General features: G+C 35.5%; 2 protein-coding genes and 1 pseudogene across 2 annotated transcripts; 2 read left to right on the plus strand and 1 right to left on the minus strand.

Annotated features, from left to right (window-relative positions):
- The first annotated feature begins 334 nt into the window (after positions 1–334).
- Positions 335–4,085, plus strand: LOC104120082 (CASP-like protein 1E2). The gene is made up of 2 exons (XM_009631769.4): positions 335–655; positions 3,528–4,085. The coding sequence occupies exons 1-2, from the start codon at positions 417–419 to the stop codon at positions 3,868–3,870; spliced, it is 582 nt and encodes a 193-aa protein (XP_009630064.1). The 5' UTR covers positions 335–416; the 3' UTR covers positions 3,871–4,085.
- Positions 4,086–12,794: 8,709 nt separating this feature from the next.
- Positions 12,795–15,993, plus strand: LOC104120081 (transcription factor bHLH67-like). Its single transcript, XM_009631768.3, has 2 exons — positions 12,795–13,567; positions 14,313–15,993. The coding sequence occupies exons 1-2, from the start codon at positions 13,274–13,276 to the stop codon at positions 14,694–14,696; spliced, it is 678 nt and encodes a 225-aa protein (XP_009630063.1). The 5' UTR covers positions 12,795–13,273; the 3' UTR covers positions 14,697–15,993.
- LOC104120083 (UDP-glucosyltransferase 29-like) lies at positions 15,237–18,336 on the minus strand (annotated as a pseudogene).
- Between the last annotated feature and the right edge of the window lie 452 nt (positions 18,337–18,788).

The raw sequence follows: 18,788 nt of genomic DNA on the forward strand, positions 1-18,788 counted from the left end.
ATATAGCGATATTGTTATAGAGAGGTATGACTGTAGTTGTATTTCTTGTATAAAGCTTCTCGTATAGGCTAAGTATAAATTAAAAATTACTTTAGATTACAAGTTTAAATCTCATATAATATTATGTATGATCTACTTGTATTTTTTTAAATTTCCCTTTGATATAATTTCTGATTTCGCCAATATCCACTCGACTCTCCCCACCCCCACCCCCCCAACAACCCTCCCACAAAAAATGAAAGTTTTCTCTTTCACACGTCTCTGTTCAAACATATACTACGAACCCCCTCTTTTATTGTCCACTTGACTTTCTGTATTACTATATAAACCCTTCTCCTTCACTTTCCAATAGCACCACACCAACCATATTCAGATTCTTCCTTCTTTGAATATTTTCACTTAAACTCTTAAATATAATGGAGACAGAGAGCAATATGAATGGAGGAGGTAGAAAGGTAGTTGGGGTGGCTAATAAGCAAATCATAAGATGGACAGACTTTGGTTTGAGGTTTTTAGCCTTTGTACTTACACTTGTAGCTGCCATTGTTCTCGGAGTTGACAAACAGACTACCGTTGTTGCTGTCCAGTTAGTCCCCACATTACCGGCGATTAATGTTCGGGCTACTGCTAAGTGGCATCATATGTCGGCCTTTGTGTAAGCATTCAAACATCTCTTTGTTTATCTTTAATTTGGTATATACAGTCAAACCAGCGGCGAATGCTGAATTTTCATCGAGGGTGTGCATTATCTAGTACATATATTTTTTTTTAAGTAAAAAATGACCTTATATATACGGCGTGATTTATTGACGAAAGAGGTTAGATTAACTCCTCCCGCCCGTGCTGTGAGCAGTTACATGAACGCAACATATATGATATCTTAAAAGATAATGAGTATAAGTGACAAGTTATTAGTAATTTAGTACTTAGTGAATGATTTCGAATTTTGCAATATATAGCAAACACTCTAAGGGTACCGCCTTTTTATTCCCATCAAACTGGACAATAGCACTAATTATCCTAAGTAGCTACTTTTGTCCCAGCATTTTTTACTACAATAACGATTCCTCCCCCTAAACGTGCATGTGCCTTGTTGTGATACGGGTATCGCTTTTTATTCCCACTAACGAGCCGTGACTTTACTTAGATAGGCTAAAACGGATTTGGCAATCTCTCCATTTCAATCAATACACATTAAATTTAATAATATTTATCCTCTTTGGGATCTAAGGATCAAGATTTATTTAGAGTAAATCTTGGTTAAATTAAATATTTTTTGCTGGGTTAGACTTAAATTGGAAAGAGAAGATAGTAATCCGAAAATTTTGCCAGACAATTTCGTTCTGATTGGACAGACAAAATTAATTAGGCAAAGAGAAAAAATATTTTCTTACCAAGACTAAAACTAAAAAATCCTACTACCGTATATTTTTTCATTTAATGACAAAATTAGTTAGTCAGAGAGGATATTGATTAATGAAAAAATATAGGATCTTTTAGTTTTAATCTTGGTAAAAAAATATTTTTCCAATCAGAATGAAATTGCAACAAAATTTTCGGATAACTATCTTCTCTTTCCAATTAAAGCCTAATCCAACAAGAGATTAGTTTAACCATAGTTTACTCTAAATAAACCCTAGCCCATAGATCTGAAAGAGGACAAATAAAAAAATATACTTTTTCCGTTTCAATTTATGTGAACCCATTTGACTGGGCACAGAATTTTAGAAAAGAGAAAAAGATTTTTAAACTTGTGGTGTAAAATGAGGCACATATATTTTGTGTGGCTATAAATCATTGTATAAAGGTAAATTATTTCCAAATAAGTAAAGAGGTCATTCTTTTTGGCACGGACTAAAAATGAAATAGGTTCACATAAATTGAAACGGAGGGAGTAGGATTTTTTAGTTTTAGTCTTGGTAAGAAAATATTTTTCCTCTCCGACTAACTAAGCAAAATTTTCGGATTACTATCTTCTTTTTCCAATTTAAGTCTAAGTCTAACCCAGCAAAAGAATATTTAGTTTAATCAAAATTTACTCTAAATAAACCTTGACCCTTAAATATGAGAGAGGACAAGTGTCATTAAATTAAATGTTCATTGATGGAAATGAAAAGATTCCAGAAGGTGAGCCAAATCCGACTAAAACTACACTAAAGTGAAAGGGCCAGTATAAAAAAGCTAGAAGTAGCTAACTAGCCTATAATAATCGACCTAATCAAAGTCTCACAACAACATTAGTTAGCCTTATGAATTGAATCAATAGGGCAATTAGAAGTGGGCGAGGAAGTTAGGAAGAATATGTAAGAGGAATAAATATCTTGCAACCAAAATGGAAAAAATTTCTACTCTAGATCTCTGTTTACTATGTGGAGAGAGAAACACACAAGGTTACGAAAAGATAGAGTCAGTGATTTTATCACCGATAATAAAAATATACTAGTGACATCTAATCTTATCTATATAAATATATTTATATATACCAGCTGAATTTTTCACAAAATACTCATTATATATCTCAAACTTTCACAGAATTTTCCTACGAAACGCCATAAAGTACCTTTTTTGGCAGTCTCTTTCTCTTTTCTTCTTCATCCCTTTTTCTATTTTACTTTTTTTTTTGTTTCCGAGTTGAAGAGCTACGTTTATATTTTTCCTAAAAGATTTTCAGATATATTATCTGATAAATTACGTAACGTATCTTCTAGTATCTCTAACGTCGTGATCTCACATGCACTTGGACTTCATCTTATTTTCTAATTTAAGATAATTTATTCAATTTCTCAATGACAATAATGATGAGTTATGCATGACGAATTGATGATTTAAATGTTGTTGTTTTTGCTCTCCAATAAATTAAGTTGACCCCAGAAATATGCCCAAAATCTTGGATAAGTATTACTGGCTACATGTGCCACAGTTTCTCTCGATTATCCACATTCATGCCAAATTAATACGATACGTGATCTATTTTGTACTTTAGTTATCTAGAACTAAAAACCTTCGCATTAAGTAAAGCCGATTTCTTCTTTCGCTCTTTCTTTTTTCTATATATAGCATGTCATTTGACTATTTCAGCTGCTGCATTAGTAAGGTAAGTGAGGACTAGAAAAAGCTTGTTGATGCCAAAAATGTTTTCTTTTCTAAACAAATTTCTTTTGCTATTTTTTGCTTATGAGCTTAGCTTACGGACTCGATCGAACCTAATAATTCTGATCCAAATTAAATCCGGTATATCCTCTAATAAATTCATTGAACATGTACAAATTCTTAATTTAGAATCCGGTAACTTGAAAGAACTAGAACCCTGGACCTATATATAAACTTAAAATTCTGGCTACTCTGATCTTTTGATTATCATAGCTAAATTTGATTAAGTTAATTTAATCTTTAAATGGAAACATTAAAGCTACACGAGTACAATTATCTCCAAAACATCAAGGATTCGGTGAGAATATATCTTGAAACAAGCTAAGGGTGTTATTATATAATTTATGAGTGATTTTTATGATCAAAATATATTTCAGGTACTTTGTGATTGTGAATGCAATAGCATGTGCATATGCAGTTATATCCTTAGTCCTTTCATTGGCAAATAGGGGGAAAAAGAAAGGTCTCTCCTTAATGATCATTCTCTTGGACCTAATCACGGTGGCGCTGCTCTTCTCCGGTGGTGGTGCCGCCTTGGCCGTCGGCCTCATCGGATACAAAGGGAACTCCCACGTCCGATGGACCAAGGTGTGCGACAAGTTTGATAGGTTCTGTGGTCAAGTTGCGGCGGCCATTGTTATTTCCCTTCTTGGTTCCGCCTTGTTTTTGTTGTTGGTGTTGCTTGCTGTGTTGAACCTTCATAAGAACAGGCGTCTTTAGTAAGTTGGGCCTCATAAAAATACGTCATTAGAAAATATTTTGCTTGTATAATAGCTCTTCCACGTTCCAAGTTTTATTGTAATGATTAGGCTATGATGTTTTCTTTTCTCATATGTTTTGATAAATCATCCGTTGTAGATGTGTGTTGCATTTATGCTTTTACTAAATGTAGAAATTTGGGCCATGAATTGACTTATATATAGCTTCTTTAAAGACTTTTTCCTATTTATACAATATTTTAAACATATTTATTCGGATTGTCTAAGTTTTTATATTTACAAAAAGTAACTAAAGTTTTTTATAATATATATACAAATTCAGTCAAAATCTATAATTTATCTACAACTAAAATATAATTTTTTTTGTACAGAATCCGATCAAAAACTATAATTTATATACAACTTGTATACAATTATATAAGTTGTAGATATTTTGTATACCGTTTCTACACTCCACATACAAAATATATACAATTTTTTATATCTTCTTTTTCGAGTTTCAATCTGAAATTACAACCAAAACCACCTCGAAATTTCACCAAATTCTCTCAAAACTGAGATATAAAGTCCAAAGGATATTCCCAATCATTCGAAACAACACCAATCAAAACAAAAAATAATTTTGCAAATTTTAATTTTCGAATTCAAAGCTTTCTAATGGCTATCAATGGAGTTTAAACTCATGTAGACACGGACAACTTCTCAATTACACTGTTAATTAGTTTCAGTTTAGTTCCAAATGCCACCTCTGTTGACAATTTCTTGTTTATTCATCTAAAAAAAAGTTCTGGCAACCCATTTGTATTGGTGCTTCATGTATGTATTCTATGGCTTTTAATCAGTCGAATTATTTTTCTTCACCATTCTTCAAAACTCCGAGCATGATCATATGCAAAAGCCGAATCGAAAAGGAACAGAGCGAGAAATATCTATACAGAGAAAAAAATATAGAAAATGAAGCCTATATTACATGGGTAAGATTGGAGTCTAATATATTATCTTGTATATAAATGGTAAATTGTATATGCTACTATAATTAAGTAATAACCTCTCTATGAAGAGTAATTAAGTTTATAACGGAATATAAATAGGTAAAAATCTTTTCTTTAAATTTGCTTATTTTCTATGGATTCTTGAAATCAGAAACAAAGAATTAAGTTGGATGGATATTGAGCCTTCTATTAAAAAGTTTTCTAATTTGTACCCCACTTATGTGAGTGATTTATAAAAGTTGAAACTCTATGATAATGGCTACTTTTCAGAGCCTGAAAAGCATAACTTTTAGAAACGTAATCATCGGGCTCGATTAAATTGGAAGTCACAACTTTGGGCTACTCTACCGCCCATTGTTTGGACCTATGCTCTAAACTTTCTTTTTGTATCAGAGTAGTTAGTTCTGGGATAAGGGATGAGGGGTTTAGGGTAGGATTGACACCAGATAGTCACTCTAAAGGGCTAATATTTAGGAGTTAGCCAGTACAATTTCAATTTTTCAGTTTAATTTTTTTAGGACAAAAATATCCTGAAATATCCTGAAGTTAAGATTTTTAGTTTAATATTTCAGGATAAAATAACTATTGGTTAATCTCTAAATAGAATCCCTAAGAATGCCTACCTGTACACTTGTCGGGGATTTAGGTAGGGTAGTTATTTTGGGCCAAATAGGTTAAATTGAAAGAAAATGTAGTATGAGTAAAAATGAATAATAAGTTTGATCTGGATAGGTATTTAGCATAATTTTCTCATAAAACTTTTTAAAAGGGGCATTTATCAACTCTTTTTTTCTTTTTTGCTACTAATGTTACAGAGTTTCAAACAAAAAAGGTTCACTCTGTTTCAGAGAAAAGAAGAGAAGTTCGTTACTAATGTTCAAACAAATCAAAAAGGAAAGGGAATTATGTTAAGATTGATTAAGGGTTACGTACTATTTGACGGATTAGTTCGATTCCTTTTGCTTTGTGAATACTGTTAACTTCCATGGCTATGGAGGCTGGAGCTCGAGAAGAAAAAGAGGGAGAAGAAGCTTCGAGACGACAGTTGGCACATTGAGAGAATAACTGATTCTATTATTGACTGAAATGTACTATACAAGCTAATTCTTTGTTTTGTTATTCTATTTATACACCTTATACTCACTAGCTAACTACTTGCTTAACTTTTAATAACATTAACTACCTAAACTAACTAGAGTTAGGTAGACTTGAGTACACATAACACTCCCCTTTAAGCTGATGACTTGAACAAATTTTGTATTCCAAATCTGCTTAGCAAGTAATCATGTTAGAAGTTTTCCTACACTCTTTGTGAATAGGTCAGCCAGTTGTTCTTTAGTTGGAACATGCTCAGTTCTCAGTATTCCCTGTGTAATTCTTTCTCTTACAAAGTGGCAATCAATGTCTATATGCTTGGTTCGTTCATGAAAAATTGGATTGGCTGCTATTTGGATTACACCTTTGCTGTCACACCTAAGCTTCACAGGCAATCCACATCCACTTCAAGCTCTTTGAATAGTCCTATAAGCCAAGTTATTTCAGCTGTACATGAAGCCATGCTTCTAAACTCAACTTCAGCTGAGCTTTTGGACACTGTCTCTTATTTTTTCGACTTCTAAGATATCAGTGCATCCCCAAATTTTACCAAATATCTTGTTACAGACCTCATGGTTTGCAAACATGCTCCCCAGTCTGAGTAACAATAAGCACTCGGCTTATTGGTCTGTGCAGGCATCAACAACCCTAAACCTGGGGCTTCTTTTAGATATCTCAATACTCTAAGTATTGCTTCCATATGAGATGTCTTTGGATAGTGCATATATTGACTAAGTACTTGTACAACAAAAGCTAAGTCAGGTCTTGTCATGGTTAAGTACAAAAGTCTGTCCACTAGCCTTTGATATCCTCCTGGAACTTTGAGTAGTTTATCTTCATGCTCCTCATTACTTCTTATACACTTATCATACTCTTCAGAAGTTAACTTATGATCCAATTCAAGTGGAGTTCCTGTTGGTTTTGCTCCCCCTAGCCCTGACTCAGAGATGAGTTCCAAAGCATATTTCCTCTGACACACTACAATCCCTTCCCTAGACCTTGCAAACTCAATGCAAAGGAAGAATTTCAATTCACCTAGATCCTTCATTTGAATTGACTTTGGAGGTTTTTTCTTGTTTGACTCGGTAGTGATTGATTGTTTCCTGTGATGAGTAGATCATCAACATAAACTAAGATCACTGCATGCTTTCCTTGTAAACAAGGAATAATCAAAGTGACTTTGTTGAATCCCAACCCCAGCAGTGACTCTATTAACTTCTTGTTCCATTGTCTTGGAGCTTGTTTAAGTCCATACAAGGACTTGTGAAGCTTGCAGACCTTCAAGGACTTCCCATGTCTGCTAAACCCCTCAGGATCATGCATATATACCTCCTCTAGTAAATTCCCATTAAGGAAAGCATTATGGATATCCATTTGATAAATAGTACATTGCTTAGCTGCAGCTAGTGCTACCACAGTCATGACTGTCACCATCTTGGCTACTGGGAGAAGGTCTCTATGTAGTCAAGGCATTCTCTTTGACTGTAGCCATTAGCAACCAAATGAGCCTTATATATCTCCACCTCCCCTGAGGCTCTATACTTAATTTTAAAAATCCACTTGCAACCAATTGGTACTTTATCAGGTGGCAGGTCAACAATACTCCATGTATTATTGTATTCGAAAGCAGTTATCTCCAGTTGCATAGCTTGTATCCAATTTGGGTAAGTAGAGGCTTCTTTGAATGTCTTTGGCTCTGACAAGGCTAAATATGCTGAGAGAGCCTGCAGATACATTAGCTTGAGCTTTGCATAGGTGACATAGGAGGACAGGGGATATGAGCAGGATTGCTTGGAGCCTTTTGTTACATAGTCTTGTAACCATGGGGGGGGGGGGGAGAGGGCTTACTTGGTCTAGATGACCTTCTAGGACCCACTGGAGAGGTTGCAGAGGATGGAAGGACTTTCTCAGGAACAACCTGCTCAACTTCTGCCTCTGATGCATCAGTAAAGTGTGCATGGGTCTCCATGGGATGAGGAGAAATAACATGTGTCTTAAGTGAACAAGTAGAGGGACTTGTGATATGTCTGTTCTCATTCCTATAGTGCACTGCATCAGGAGACATACGGTCTAAGACTGGAAAGATTGGAGTACCTGCTGCTTTCATGTACTTGAAAGGAAACAAATTCTCCTGAAATACTGCATGTCTGCTTACCAAAAAAGTATGGGAATGAAGATCATATAGCTTGTACCCCTTCTGTGTGGTTGAATATCCCATGAAAATTGTAGGCACAGCTCTAGGGGCAAACTTGTCTACTACCTTAGGAGTAGCAGCATAGCATAGGCAGCCAAAGACCTTAAGGTAAAATAATGAAGGAGCATAAGAGTACAACATTTCAAATGGAGACCTGTCAGCAGTGACTCTTGAGGGTAGTCTGCTGATTAGGTAGACAACTGTGGTGACACACTCTTCCCAGAACCTTAAAGGTATTGCAACCTGAAATCTAAGTGACCTAGCCATGTTCAGGATAGTTTTGTGCATCATCTCAGCAATCCCATTCTGCTGTGGAGTGTAGACACATGTGCTTTGATGATTAATGCCAAAGTCAGACATGAGATTCTTGACCTTATGGCTAAAGAACTCACCTCCATTGTCTGTTCTTAGAGTCTTAACTGAACTAAAGAACACATTCTTCACTTTATTCAAAAAGTCTCTTAGCACAACTATGGAGTCTGACTTTGAAACAATTAGGCAAATCCAAGTATATCTGGTAAAGTCATCTACAATTGTAACAAAAAACCTTTTTTCATCATGTGTTGGTACCCTATAGGGTCCCCAAACATCACAGTGTATTAATTCAAATGCAGCATTTAAAACATTAGTGCTCAATTGAAAAGGTAATTTTGTTTGTTTGGCCAAAGGACACACAGTACAATGGGATTGATCACAAGGTTTCAGCTTACTGAGTGACTCATGCTTTCTAATCACCTCAATTGGAGCATGGCCTAATCTCACATGCCATAATGAGCAAGAATCAGAAACATTAGTACTATTGTTGTTGCTACTGTTAGTTGTAACACACCTTTTTATTTACTGCCTTAACTATATTATTTGAAGACTTAGCTTGAGTAGGTAATGAACTTCCTTGCAGGATGTAGAGTCCCAGTTTCTCCTTACCAATTTCCTTCATCTGACCACTGTAGAGATCTTTAAATATACAAAAGTCAGGGAAGAATGCCACTAAACACTGCAACTTTTTGGTAAGCTTAGATACTGAAAGGAGATTATATTTGAAATCAGGTATATATAGAACATCACTAATGTCCTGATTAGTAAACACAGATGATTTTCCTGTATGTGTGACTAGTGCTACATCTCCTGTAGGTAAATGCACTTTGTTTCTTTCAGACTCTGGAACAAGCTGGCAAGATTTTAACAACTGCAGGGTAGATGGCATATGGTTAGAGGCTCCAGTATCTATTATCCCTATATTCTTAACATACTGAGATACCAGAGCAATCAGAGTGCCTGCTGCTGCAGTCTTGTAAGAAGGGCCTTCATCTATGTCTTTGTTGAGCAAATGAACAATTTGTTGATATTGTTCCTGTGTGAAGAAAGGGGCAGGCTGCTGAGTGGGTTTCTGATGCATTGGTTGTGGTTGCTGATATGATTCTTGTGTGAAGTAAGGAGTAGGTTGTTGAATAAGCTGCTGAGGTACTTGAAGGCTCTGTTGATTCTGCATTCCAAAGAGCATTTGAGGATTGTTGTTAGTGAACTTGCAGGCATCACTCACCAGGGACATGACCTACTGCTGGACTTGCATAGTTTGCATACACTCTAGGAATACCTCCCTTCTTCTTAGACTTGAAGTCTGAGGGATAGCCAATCAACTTGTAACAGTTCTCCTTTGTATGTCCTTTGCAATGGCAGTACTCACACTGAGGAATCTTCTTCTGAGGCCTAGGATTCCCCCTTGCAGCTACTGGACCTCTGTTGCTAAACATTGGAGTGCCTTCAGCAACTTCTGCAACATGTACTACTTGTATAAAATTTGCTAGGCTCCTCTGACTCTCAAGATCCACAAGTAAAGAGTAGGCTTTGTTGATGTTAGGAACTGGCGACATCATCATAATCTAACTCCTAGCTTGTGAGTAGGAATCATTTAGGACCATAAGGAACTGTAGAAGTCTATGGTATTCAAATTGAGCAGCATACTTTTTAGATTCTGGACATGGACACCCAGGGCAAGGCATGAGTGCATCAAATTCATCCCACAAATATCTAAGCTTAGAGAAGTAATCAGAAACAGTCATAGTTCCCTGAGTAAAAGTATGAATCTCTCTGTGGAGATGAAGTACTCTAGAGCCATTCACCTTGTCAAATATTTCCTTTAAATCTTCCCAGACCCTGTGAGCATTGGATGCATACACAACACTACTTAGCAATCCTGGTCGTACTGCATTCATTATCCATGACAGAACTACTGCATTCACCTTTTCCCGTTGATCATGTAGTTCGGGTTCAAATTTAGACTTAGGATACCTTCCATCAACAAATCCTAATTTGCTTTTACTTAACAAACCAATTCGCATAGATTTACTCCATATAGCATATCTGTCTGAACCAGTCAATTGAAGAGAGATCAGAGAACTACATGGAGTATTTGTAGGTTGTAGGTAGAGAGAATGATTATGGTCGATTGTGGAGAATCTGGTCACACTGGATGTCGGAGAGGCATTCGCCGGTGAGAGATTGTTGTCTTCATCTGTAATCGTCATTTTCAGCTGCGTCGAGTACAATTCAACTCGATTTTAAGTAATTTAAAAAAATCCTAGCTTCAATCCCCTGTCACTCTGTGACAATTCAATACCATGTGACTGAATTGAGGTGACGCAGAGATCGAACGAGCGGAAGACTGAGCTTAGATCGACGATGCAAGCTCTGATACCATATTAACTTCCATGGCTATGGAGGCTGGAGCTTGAGAAGAAGAAGAAGAATAAGAGGGAGAAGAAGCTTCGAGAAGACAGTTGGCATAGTGAGAGAATAATTGATTCTGTTATTGACTGAAATGTACTGTACAAGCTAATTCTTTGTTTTGCTATTCTATTTATACACATTATACTCACTAGCTAACTACTTGCTTAACTTCTAATAACATTAACTACCTAAACTTACTAGAGTTAGGTAGACTTGAGTACACTTAACAAATACTTGAAAGTTAAAGTACTTATATATATATATATATATATATATATATATATATATATATATATATATATATATATATATAATATTCCGTACTAAAAAAGGAGAAAGTACATCACACAGTTCTAAAAAATTTACTCACGCTCAATTTCTATATGACTATATTAACTCAATAAATACATAAAATGTGTTTTCATCGATATTATCACTAAACTATGTCTAATTATTACACATTCTCACTTCATTTAATCTGGTAAATTAAGATAGTGACAATGTAAACAATATAAGTTTTACCCATCATTAACATTTGCTTACGCTCAGGTATGGTCAAACAGTAAAACAAGTAGAGTAGTGTAGTTACTATTTTTTCATCATTAGATATTACTCCATCTGTTTAGAAAAATAGTGAATTTTTATATAAAAAAATTTATATGTAATTTTTAAATAGTAAATTTTGATTTTGAGATCAAATGATATACCAATGGGAAAAAGGCCAAATTTGTTCCTATACTTTGGGTAATTATTCACGTTTATAGCCGTTTCTACTTTTCATCTAAAATTGTCCCCACCGTTAACAAAGTAGATAAAATCACCCCCAATCCTAATGGATTTCCAACGTGGCAATGGGACCCCTCACTTAAACTGCCAACTGCAATTATCAGCCCAAATTTTAAAAGGTCCGTGCCCATTTCTTTCTGGTTGTATCTTCTTCTTCGCCAACCTTATCTCTCTTTTCCTTTTCTCTTTCTTTTTGTTATTAACCTGTTAAAAGCTCAAATATTTAGATTATTTCTTGGACTTGTAGAGATAAAGAACAAGAGAGAGTGTCTCTAACAAAAATGAAAGTTGTTCTACAAACAAAAGGGCTTCTTTCTCTGCCTTCTAAACCCAAAACCAGAACATTTTACCCATTGAAGGCACAAATTCAATTCTTTTAATTCTCTTAAACCTAAACCCCTTGAAGGATTATCTCTATCTTTATCTTCTTATGGGTTCCAAAAATTTCAAGGCTTTGCTAAAAAACAATAATTGATTGGTCAAAAGAACAGATTTTTTCTAGTTTGCAAAGTAGAGGCTGCTGCTGCAGCTGATGGGGTACCACTTTTGGGAGAAAAAAACTCCGATTTCGCCTGTTACATGATTGATTCTTGTGATGAAATAGGTAAAGAAAAAAGTTGTAAAATGGATGTAGAAGAAAATGGCTGAAAAAGGTTTTAAAAAATAAAGTACGTTAATGGCCAAAAATGGAAAAGAAGAAGAACACGTTGGTTGTGGTGGTGGTGAAATGGAGAAGACGAAATTAGATGGAGATGATTTATTATTATTATTATTATTTTTCACTTGAGCAATGTTAAGCTAAAATTTCCATAGTCTAACTTATGGGTTCTAAGAAAGAGGAGAAGTAGCCACTAGCTATTAATGGGCACGGGTCTTTGGGTCAAAGAAATGGGCACGAGCCTTTTAAAATTTGGGCTGATAATTGCCCAGTTGGCAGTTTAAGTGAGAGGTCCCATTACCATGTTGGAAATCCGTTAGGGTTAGGGATGATTTTATCTACTTTGTTAATGGTGGGAATAAATTTAGACGGAAAGTAGAAACAGATATAAACGTGACTAATTATCCGAAGTATATGGACAAATTTGGCCTTTTTCCCTATACCAATTCACTTCACTTGATATTTCACCATTCTTATTGGTTAAAGTGTATAAAATTTTCACTTTTCTTACAGCCCAAGTACATACTCCCCCCTACCCCTTTACCCTACCACCCACATGGATGTTTGTTTCGGCGGTTCAGAATCAGATGAGCAATTTTTTACTACACAAGCCACACAACCGCACCGTAAATCTTGAAAATTTTCAGAACAATCATCACCGTTGAAAAAAAAACGGACAGCTGAGATTCAATAAAGTGATCAATCACCATTCAAGTCTCAAAAAACATATACCCCACACAAACAAAATTTGCAACAGAATCAAATAAAAGATTATCATTTGTTGGTGCAAAACTGCATAAATCATACATATTCTAACCAACTCCCTTCTCTCTTCTTCGTGTGTGTGTGTGTGCGCGTGGGGGGGGGGGGGGGGGGGGGGGGGGCTATATATATACACACACATATATACAGTAATAGTTATAGCTGAGTGATGAAAAACAGATGAGGAGAAATGTGGCAAGAAATGATGAGAGAAGAAACAGAAGAGGAAGAAATAGAGAGATTATTTATGGGTGTAATGGAAGGGTACAAAGATACTTGCATTCCACCATTGACTGATGTTTCTACTACGAATGCGATGGTGGGTTGTAGCTCATTAAATTATGGGAAAAGGCAGAGAAAAGAAGGTCCTATTAATGAGAATGAGAGTATTAATATACAGAAGGGACGTGAGGGAAGAAGGAAAATGGCTGAGATGTATTCTGTTCTTCAATCTTTGGTCCCTACTCTCTCCCACGTCCATAAGGTCATTTTCCCTTCTTCTGCTTTTTCAATTCAGCAATTGGGTTTCCTTTAGTTCATTTGTGTATTGTATTTTGGTTCAGTTTGTTTGTGAAAATTCGTAATTATTTGGGTATTGTTAAAATGTTCTTATAGTTTGATGCTATTTTTTTGTGGTTATCTCAGTTTCATTCTGACTGTTTGTCTAAGTCACGTTTTGAATTAGTCATTTGAGTAGTGTGTGTGTGTGTGTTCTGTATAAAAAAATATGCCCATTTTCTCAGTCAATAAAGGAAAAAGTAAGCCTAAGGGCACTATGTTTTATCTTCTAGTTTTGATTCAGTAAAATAAGGAAAAATTGCAATCTGAATGGTTATATCTGCAATTGCAACTGTTACTAGATTTGTTTCCCGAAATGTAATTTAGCAGTAAGTTCCTTAGACTATGGTATACATATCTATTTTTTGCTTAGATTCTAACTTCACAGAAGATGAGCCTTGGCGTAACTGGTAAAGTTGTTGCCATGTAACCAGGAGGTCACGAGTTCGAGCCGTGGAAATAGCCTCTTGCATAAATGCAGGATAAGGCTGCGTACAATAGACCCTTGTGATCCGGCCCTTCCCCGAACCGCGCGCATAGCGGGAGCGTACTCACCGAGCTGCCCTTTATTCTAACTTCATATGTAAATAAAAATGTGATGCATATATTAGGTAATACTGGATACATAATGGCTAAGTCACTGTTTCTTTCTTGGCTTTTGAAAATTTCAGGAAACAAGAGAGAACATTGTAGCAGAGTCTACAGATTACATCAAGCGCCTAGAGCAAGAAATAGTAAGGTTGGAGAATTTGAAGAAGTCATTTTTGGGAGAATTGGTGGTTGATAAACCAGCTTTATCTCAATGCAGAAACAGGGTTTCCTCTGTTAATGTTACTGTCTCGAAAGGATTAGCATTTTTTGGGATCCAATTTCAGCTAAGTCAAGGGCTGCTGACCAAGATTTTCGGTGTTCTTGACAAGCATCAGGCTGAAGTTTTGGCTGCTAATATCTCTGTAAGTGACCATCGGATAGCGATACTAACAATCACAGTAATGATAGGACATAACAAAAGCGATATCGTAGAGAATATTCAGAGAGAATTACTTCTTATTTAGGACTGGTTTTGTGATTTATAGGCATTGGTTGATAGATGATCTAAAATCATCAAGTTTTGCTATTAGTAAAAGGTTTTTTGAGATTCTTTCGTCAGTGAGATATACACAACAGACCTGAGACAGGAAACGCTTGTTGCTGGTTATGTACAAGCCATTATTTAAAGAAAATGCATACAAATCATTAAATGGTTGTATTAGATATTATTTCAAAAAGTGAAAGCAAAACACAGATGTTACAAAGGGAAATGATTTTGTTCCATTATGCCTTGGACTATGTAGTTTTGTATTGTGTATATGTTTCAGTTAATGTTGTCCTCTTTTCTATGCAAATCTTCAACCCAATGTGCCATTTCATGATCGAGCAATTCAAGAACCACGGTTTTGTTCCTGTTGTTTATGCTTCTCACAGAGTTTTGCCAGCTCTTAAATCACGGTAGCTCTATGTCTTCATCTGCTCCCATTTTGATCTTAGCGCCCATTGTTCGTACCTTTTTTCCTTATTTCTTCCCTGTTATCTCTACAACCACATCTTTTATCGCTCTACTTATCTTCCGTGTTCAGTCCCCCATCACCTGCCTTTATCACCTCTACTCCAGCACCAGCCATCCCCATCAGCCTAGCATTTATACATTGATCAAATTGCAGTGGCATGGCCATAATAGGGACTCTGGAATTTATTCTGTCCATTACAGAACTCCATCCGCAATGGCTCACAAAACCACCAATACTAGAATGAGCAAGAATTCTAGCCTGGGGATCCTCTTCCTCTAACCCCAACCGGAGACCTGATTACCCATATGAAGTTGATATTGCCAATCTCTAGCCCTTGTGCAATCTCCTTCATCTCTTCCTTAATCAAGAAACACTCACTTCCAAAGGATACTAGCACAGTTGAAGCAGGATCCTTCTCGTTTAACCATTGGATGATCTCTGAAGATTCATCTGTATTAGAGTCTCTAACAAGCGGACCAACAGGTATTACCTTTTTTCCAGTTCAAATAGATAGGAAATCGATGTATGTTTGCCTCAATTTCTCCAAAACCTTTTCTTTACCATGGTTCTATGAGGACTCAACGCGATGAAGCTTGCTTTATCTCATAGTCCTTAAGAAAAATGGATGCAGAAGGGAGTTGCTCACATTTTGATCTTATTGTATTTTCTTTTCGCACTATGGATATGCTAATATGTATATATCTGGACAATGTTTCTTGTAGCTAACAGTCGTTAAGAGATGTCATTTATGTGAATCTTGATTGTGAACTTTAAGTTCTATTGAAACTTTTAAAGAGTTTACTTTCTGGCTCTTCTTTCCTTTTTTATTTTTGTGTACTTTATGTATAATTCACTAAAGATAATTGATGATACAACATTAGGGAAAAGGATTTTAAGTCAAAGAAAGTATATGCGAAATGAATTAAAATTTGCCAACCAATTGAAAAGAGAACCAAAAACATATGCATGCGTAAGCCAAACGAAATTCTGTGAATCTACAACTTTGTATATATGCCTAAGGAATTTGATAAGCATAGCCCAACTTGCGTAGTAAATACAAGTTCCCCATTCATTTTCGAGTATCAATTGTATCAAACATTATATTAACATCTTTTAAGCAATTTTCTGCTGGTAGTTCCTCTAAAGCTAAACTCTCTTTGAATGTAAGTTCTTACTGCTACGACCAATTGAATCACATTTTATATCACTTCAAAAATTACGTGAATTAACCCTTGTAAAGTCAAAATAAAGTAAGAACGACAAAATGAGTGAAGGCACTTCCAATCATGAAAAACTTGAAAAATTGGCGGTCTGGTCTTTCACCGCCAATTTCTTTAATTTTCAATTTGGGGTGATGAATCCAAACCCGATGGACGTACGTAACCAGTTTTGAACTTGAATTGAATCAACTTAAGTTTGCAAGGCCACCGGCAAAAACTTAAGTTTTTAGGAAAAAAATGGACTCTATCATAAAGAATCTAGGATGAAGACATAGACCACAATGTGAAATAAGTAAGAGAGTGTAGTTGCAATATTAATAGAATCTCTTTTTTATTTTAAGATAGAAAAGCATCACAAATTTCCAGAACAAAAAGAAAAGTGCATTTCAATTCAAAAATCATAACCCCCCCTCCCCCACAGAAAAAAGAAACCAACCCATTCATCTTTTATGCCATCTTGTGTTCATTGCTTATTCTTGGTACAAAGGTGCAACAACCTCTTAACCACTTGATCAAACTCTTCTTCTCCTTTCTCACTTATCTTTTTCCTCAATTCTCTTACCTTTGCCTTCACAATTTCTCCACCATTCTTCTCCATCACCACATTTCTTATCACTTTGGCTGTCTCTTCTCTATTCAGTTTCCCATTTTCATCTCTCACAACCTCCATAGCTGTCCCTAGCTCGACCGTCATTCTTGAATGAGTATGTTGATCAAGATGCATAGGCATGGTTATAAGAGGAACTCCAAAATGTAAACTTTCTAGTATAGAATTCCATCCGCAATGACACAAAAATCCCCCAACACTTGCATGCTCAAGAATTCTTGCTTGAGGTGCCCATTTTTCCACAATGACACCTTTTTCTTTAACTCTATCAAGAAAACCTTTTGATAGTACATTTTCAATGTTAATTTCTTCACCTAATGGAAACCTTAGTATCCAGATGAAGTGCAACTCACTTAGCTCTAAACTATGAGCTATTTCTTCAATTTCCTCTTTGGACAAGAAATATTCACTTCCAAACGAAACATAAACACATGAGGACTCATCCTTATTGTCTAGCCATTGTATAATCTTGGAGTCATTTCCCTCATTCTCCATACTTGTTTTCATTTCACGAATAAGTGGACCGACAGGTATGACTTTTTTCTTGCTTAGAGTTGAGAGATAATCCACATACTTTCCCTCAATTTCATTACAAGTGTTGATCAAAATAATATCATGGGATTTTTCAACCCCATTGAAAGCAACATTTGGTCCAAGGGAGTTCATTTTCGCGGCGAGTTGGAGTTGTTTTGCCTCATAATCCTTAAGAAAAATTCCTGAGAATGGAAAGTTTCTTGTGCCAACATACAAATAATGGTGATAGAAGAAGGATATAGAAGCAGAGCCAACTACTAGGAAATAAATAGCATGAATGTTTCTTGAAGAAGCAAACTCTGGTGCCCATGGTTGAAAACCATCAAAAATAAGTAAGTCAGGATTGAGGGAATCAAGAATTTTGCCAAAGGTTGAACTAGCTTCTCCAAAAGTTTGGATTAAGGTTGAAAGGAGGTTTTTGGGTAGGCCATTGGTGGTGTGGTTATGGCTAGGAAGTTGTTTTGATGATGGTAAAGGAAATTCTATTAGTTGGATATTTTTTGGTAGATTTTCTTGGTTGATGGAATTAAGAATGATAGGTGTTGAACAAAAGTATATGAAGAAAAGATTGGTTTTGGAGAGTTTCTTGGCTAGTTCTAAATAAGGAATTACATGGCCATGAGCTAACCATGGAACCATTAGAACCTTAAGAGATGTAGTATTAGTATCTTGTATTTCCTCCATTGGAAAAGCTCTCAAGGTTTTTCTTCTTTGTTTGAAATTACTTTAGTTTTGGATGTTTTATAGATAGAGGAAGCAATGAAGTGATCTCATTGCTAGTAGTTACCTACCAAAAAGGAAAAGGAAAGAACTTAATTGGTGTTTGTTTTTATACGAATGCACCTTGTGGTATTTTATGGAGAAGTACTTCATAACAACTTACCAAAAACAGAAGCATGATATAAGATTACATAATAAAGTCTAAATATCAGAGTAGGAATGTGTAAATCAACAAATTACTATCTTTGTGGAGAAATTAAGGATCTTGTTAAGGAGATAGTGTGCAATTGACTACATTTTGATAATTAGTGAGAAACCAGTAACCCGCTCAACTAGATCAACCTTGAAAATTAAAAAAAGAACAAAGATCAAGCTTAAATTTTTTATTACCACTTACTTATCCAACACCATGTGTGTGTAATGCATGTCGTGTATATGCATGTACGTATGTAACTTATACACATGTACAATACATATATATATATATATATATATATATATATATATATATATATATAT

Source organism: Nicotiana tomentosiformis, chromosome 9 (assembly GCF_000390325.3).
Source record: "Nicotiana tomentosiformis chromosome 9, ASM39032v3, whole genome shotgun sequence".
In the NCBI taxonomy this organism is placed as follows: domain Eukaryota; kingdom Viridiplantae; phylum Streptophyta; class Magnoliopsida; order Solanales; family Solanaceae; genus Nicotiana; species Nicotiana tomentosiformis.

Coding starts and splice junctions, on each gene's coding strand:
- LOC104120081 (XM_009631768.3), top strand. CDS start 13,274: ATGTGGCAAGAAATGATGAGAGAAGAAACAGAAGAGGAAGAAATAGAG. Junction 13,568..14,312: donor CTCTCTCCCACGTCCATAAG/GTCATTTTCCCT, acceptor TGAAAATTTCAG/GAAACAAGAGAGAACATTGT.
- LOC104120082 (XM_009631769.4), top strand. CDS start 417: ATGGAGACAGAGAGCAATATGAATGGAGGAGGTAGAAAGGTAGTTGGG. Junction 656..3,527: donor CATCATATGTCGGCCTTTGT/GTAAGCATTCAA, acceptor AATATATTTCAG/GTACTTTGTGATTGTGAATG.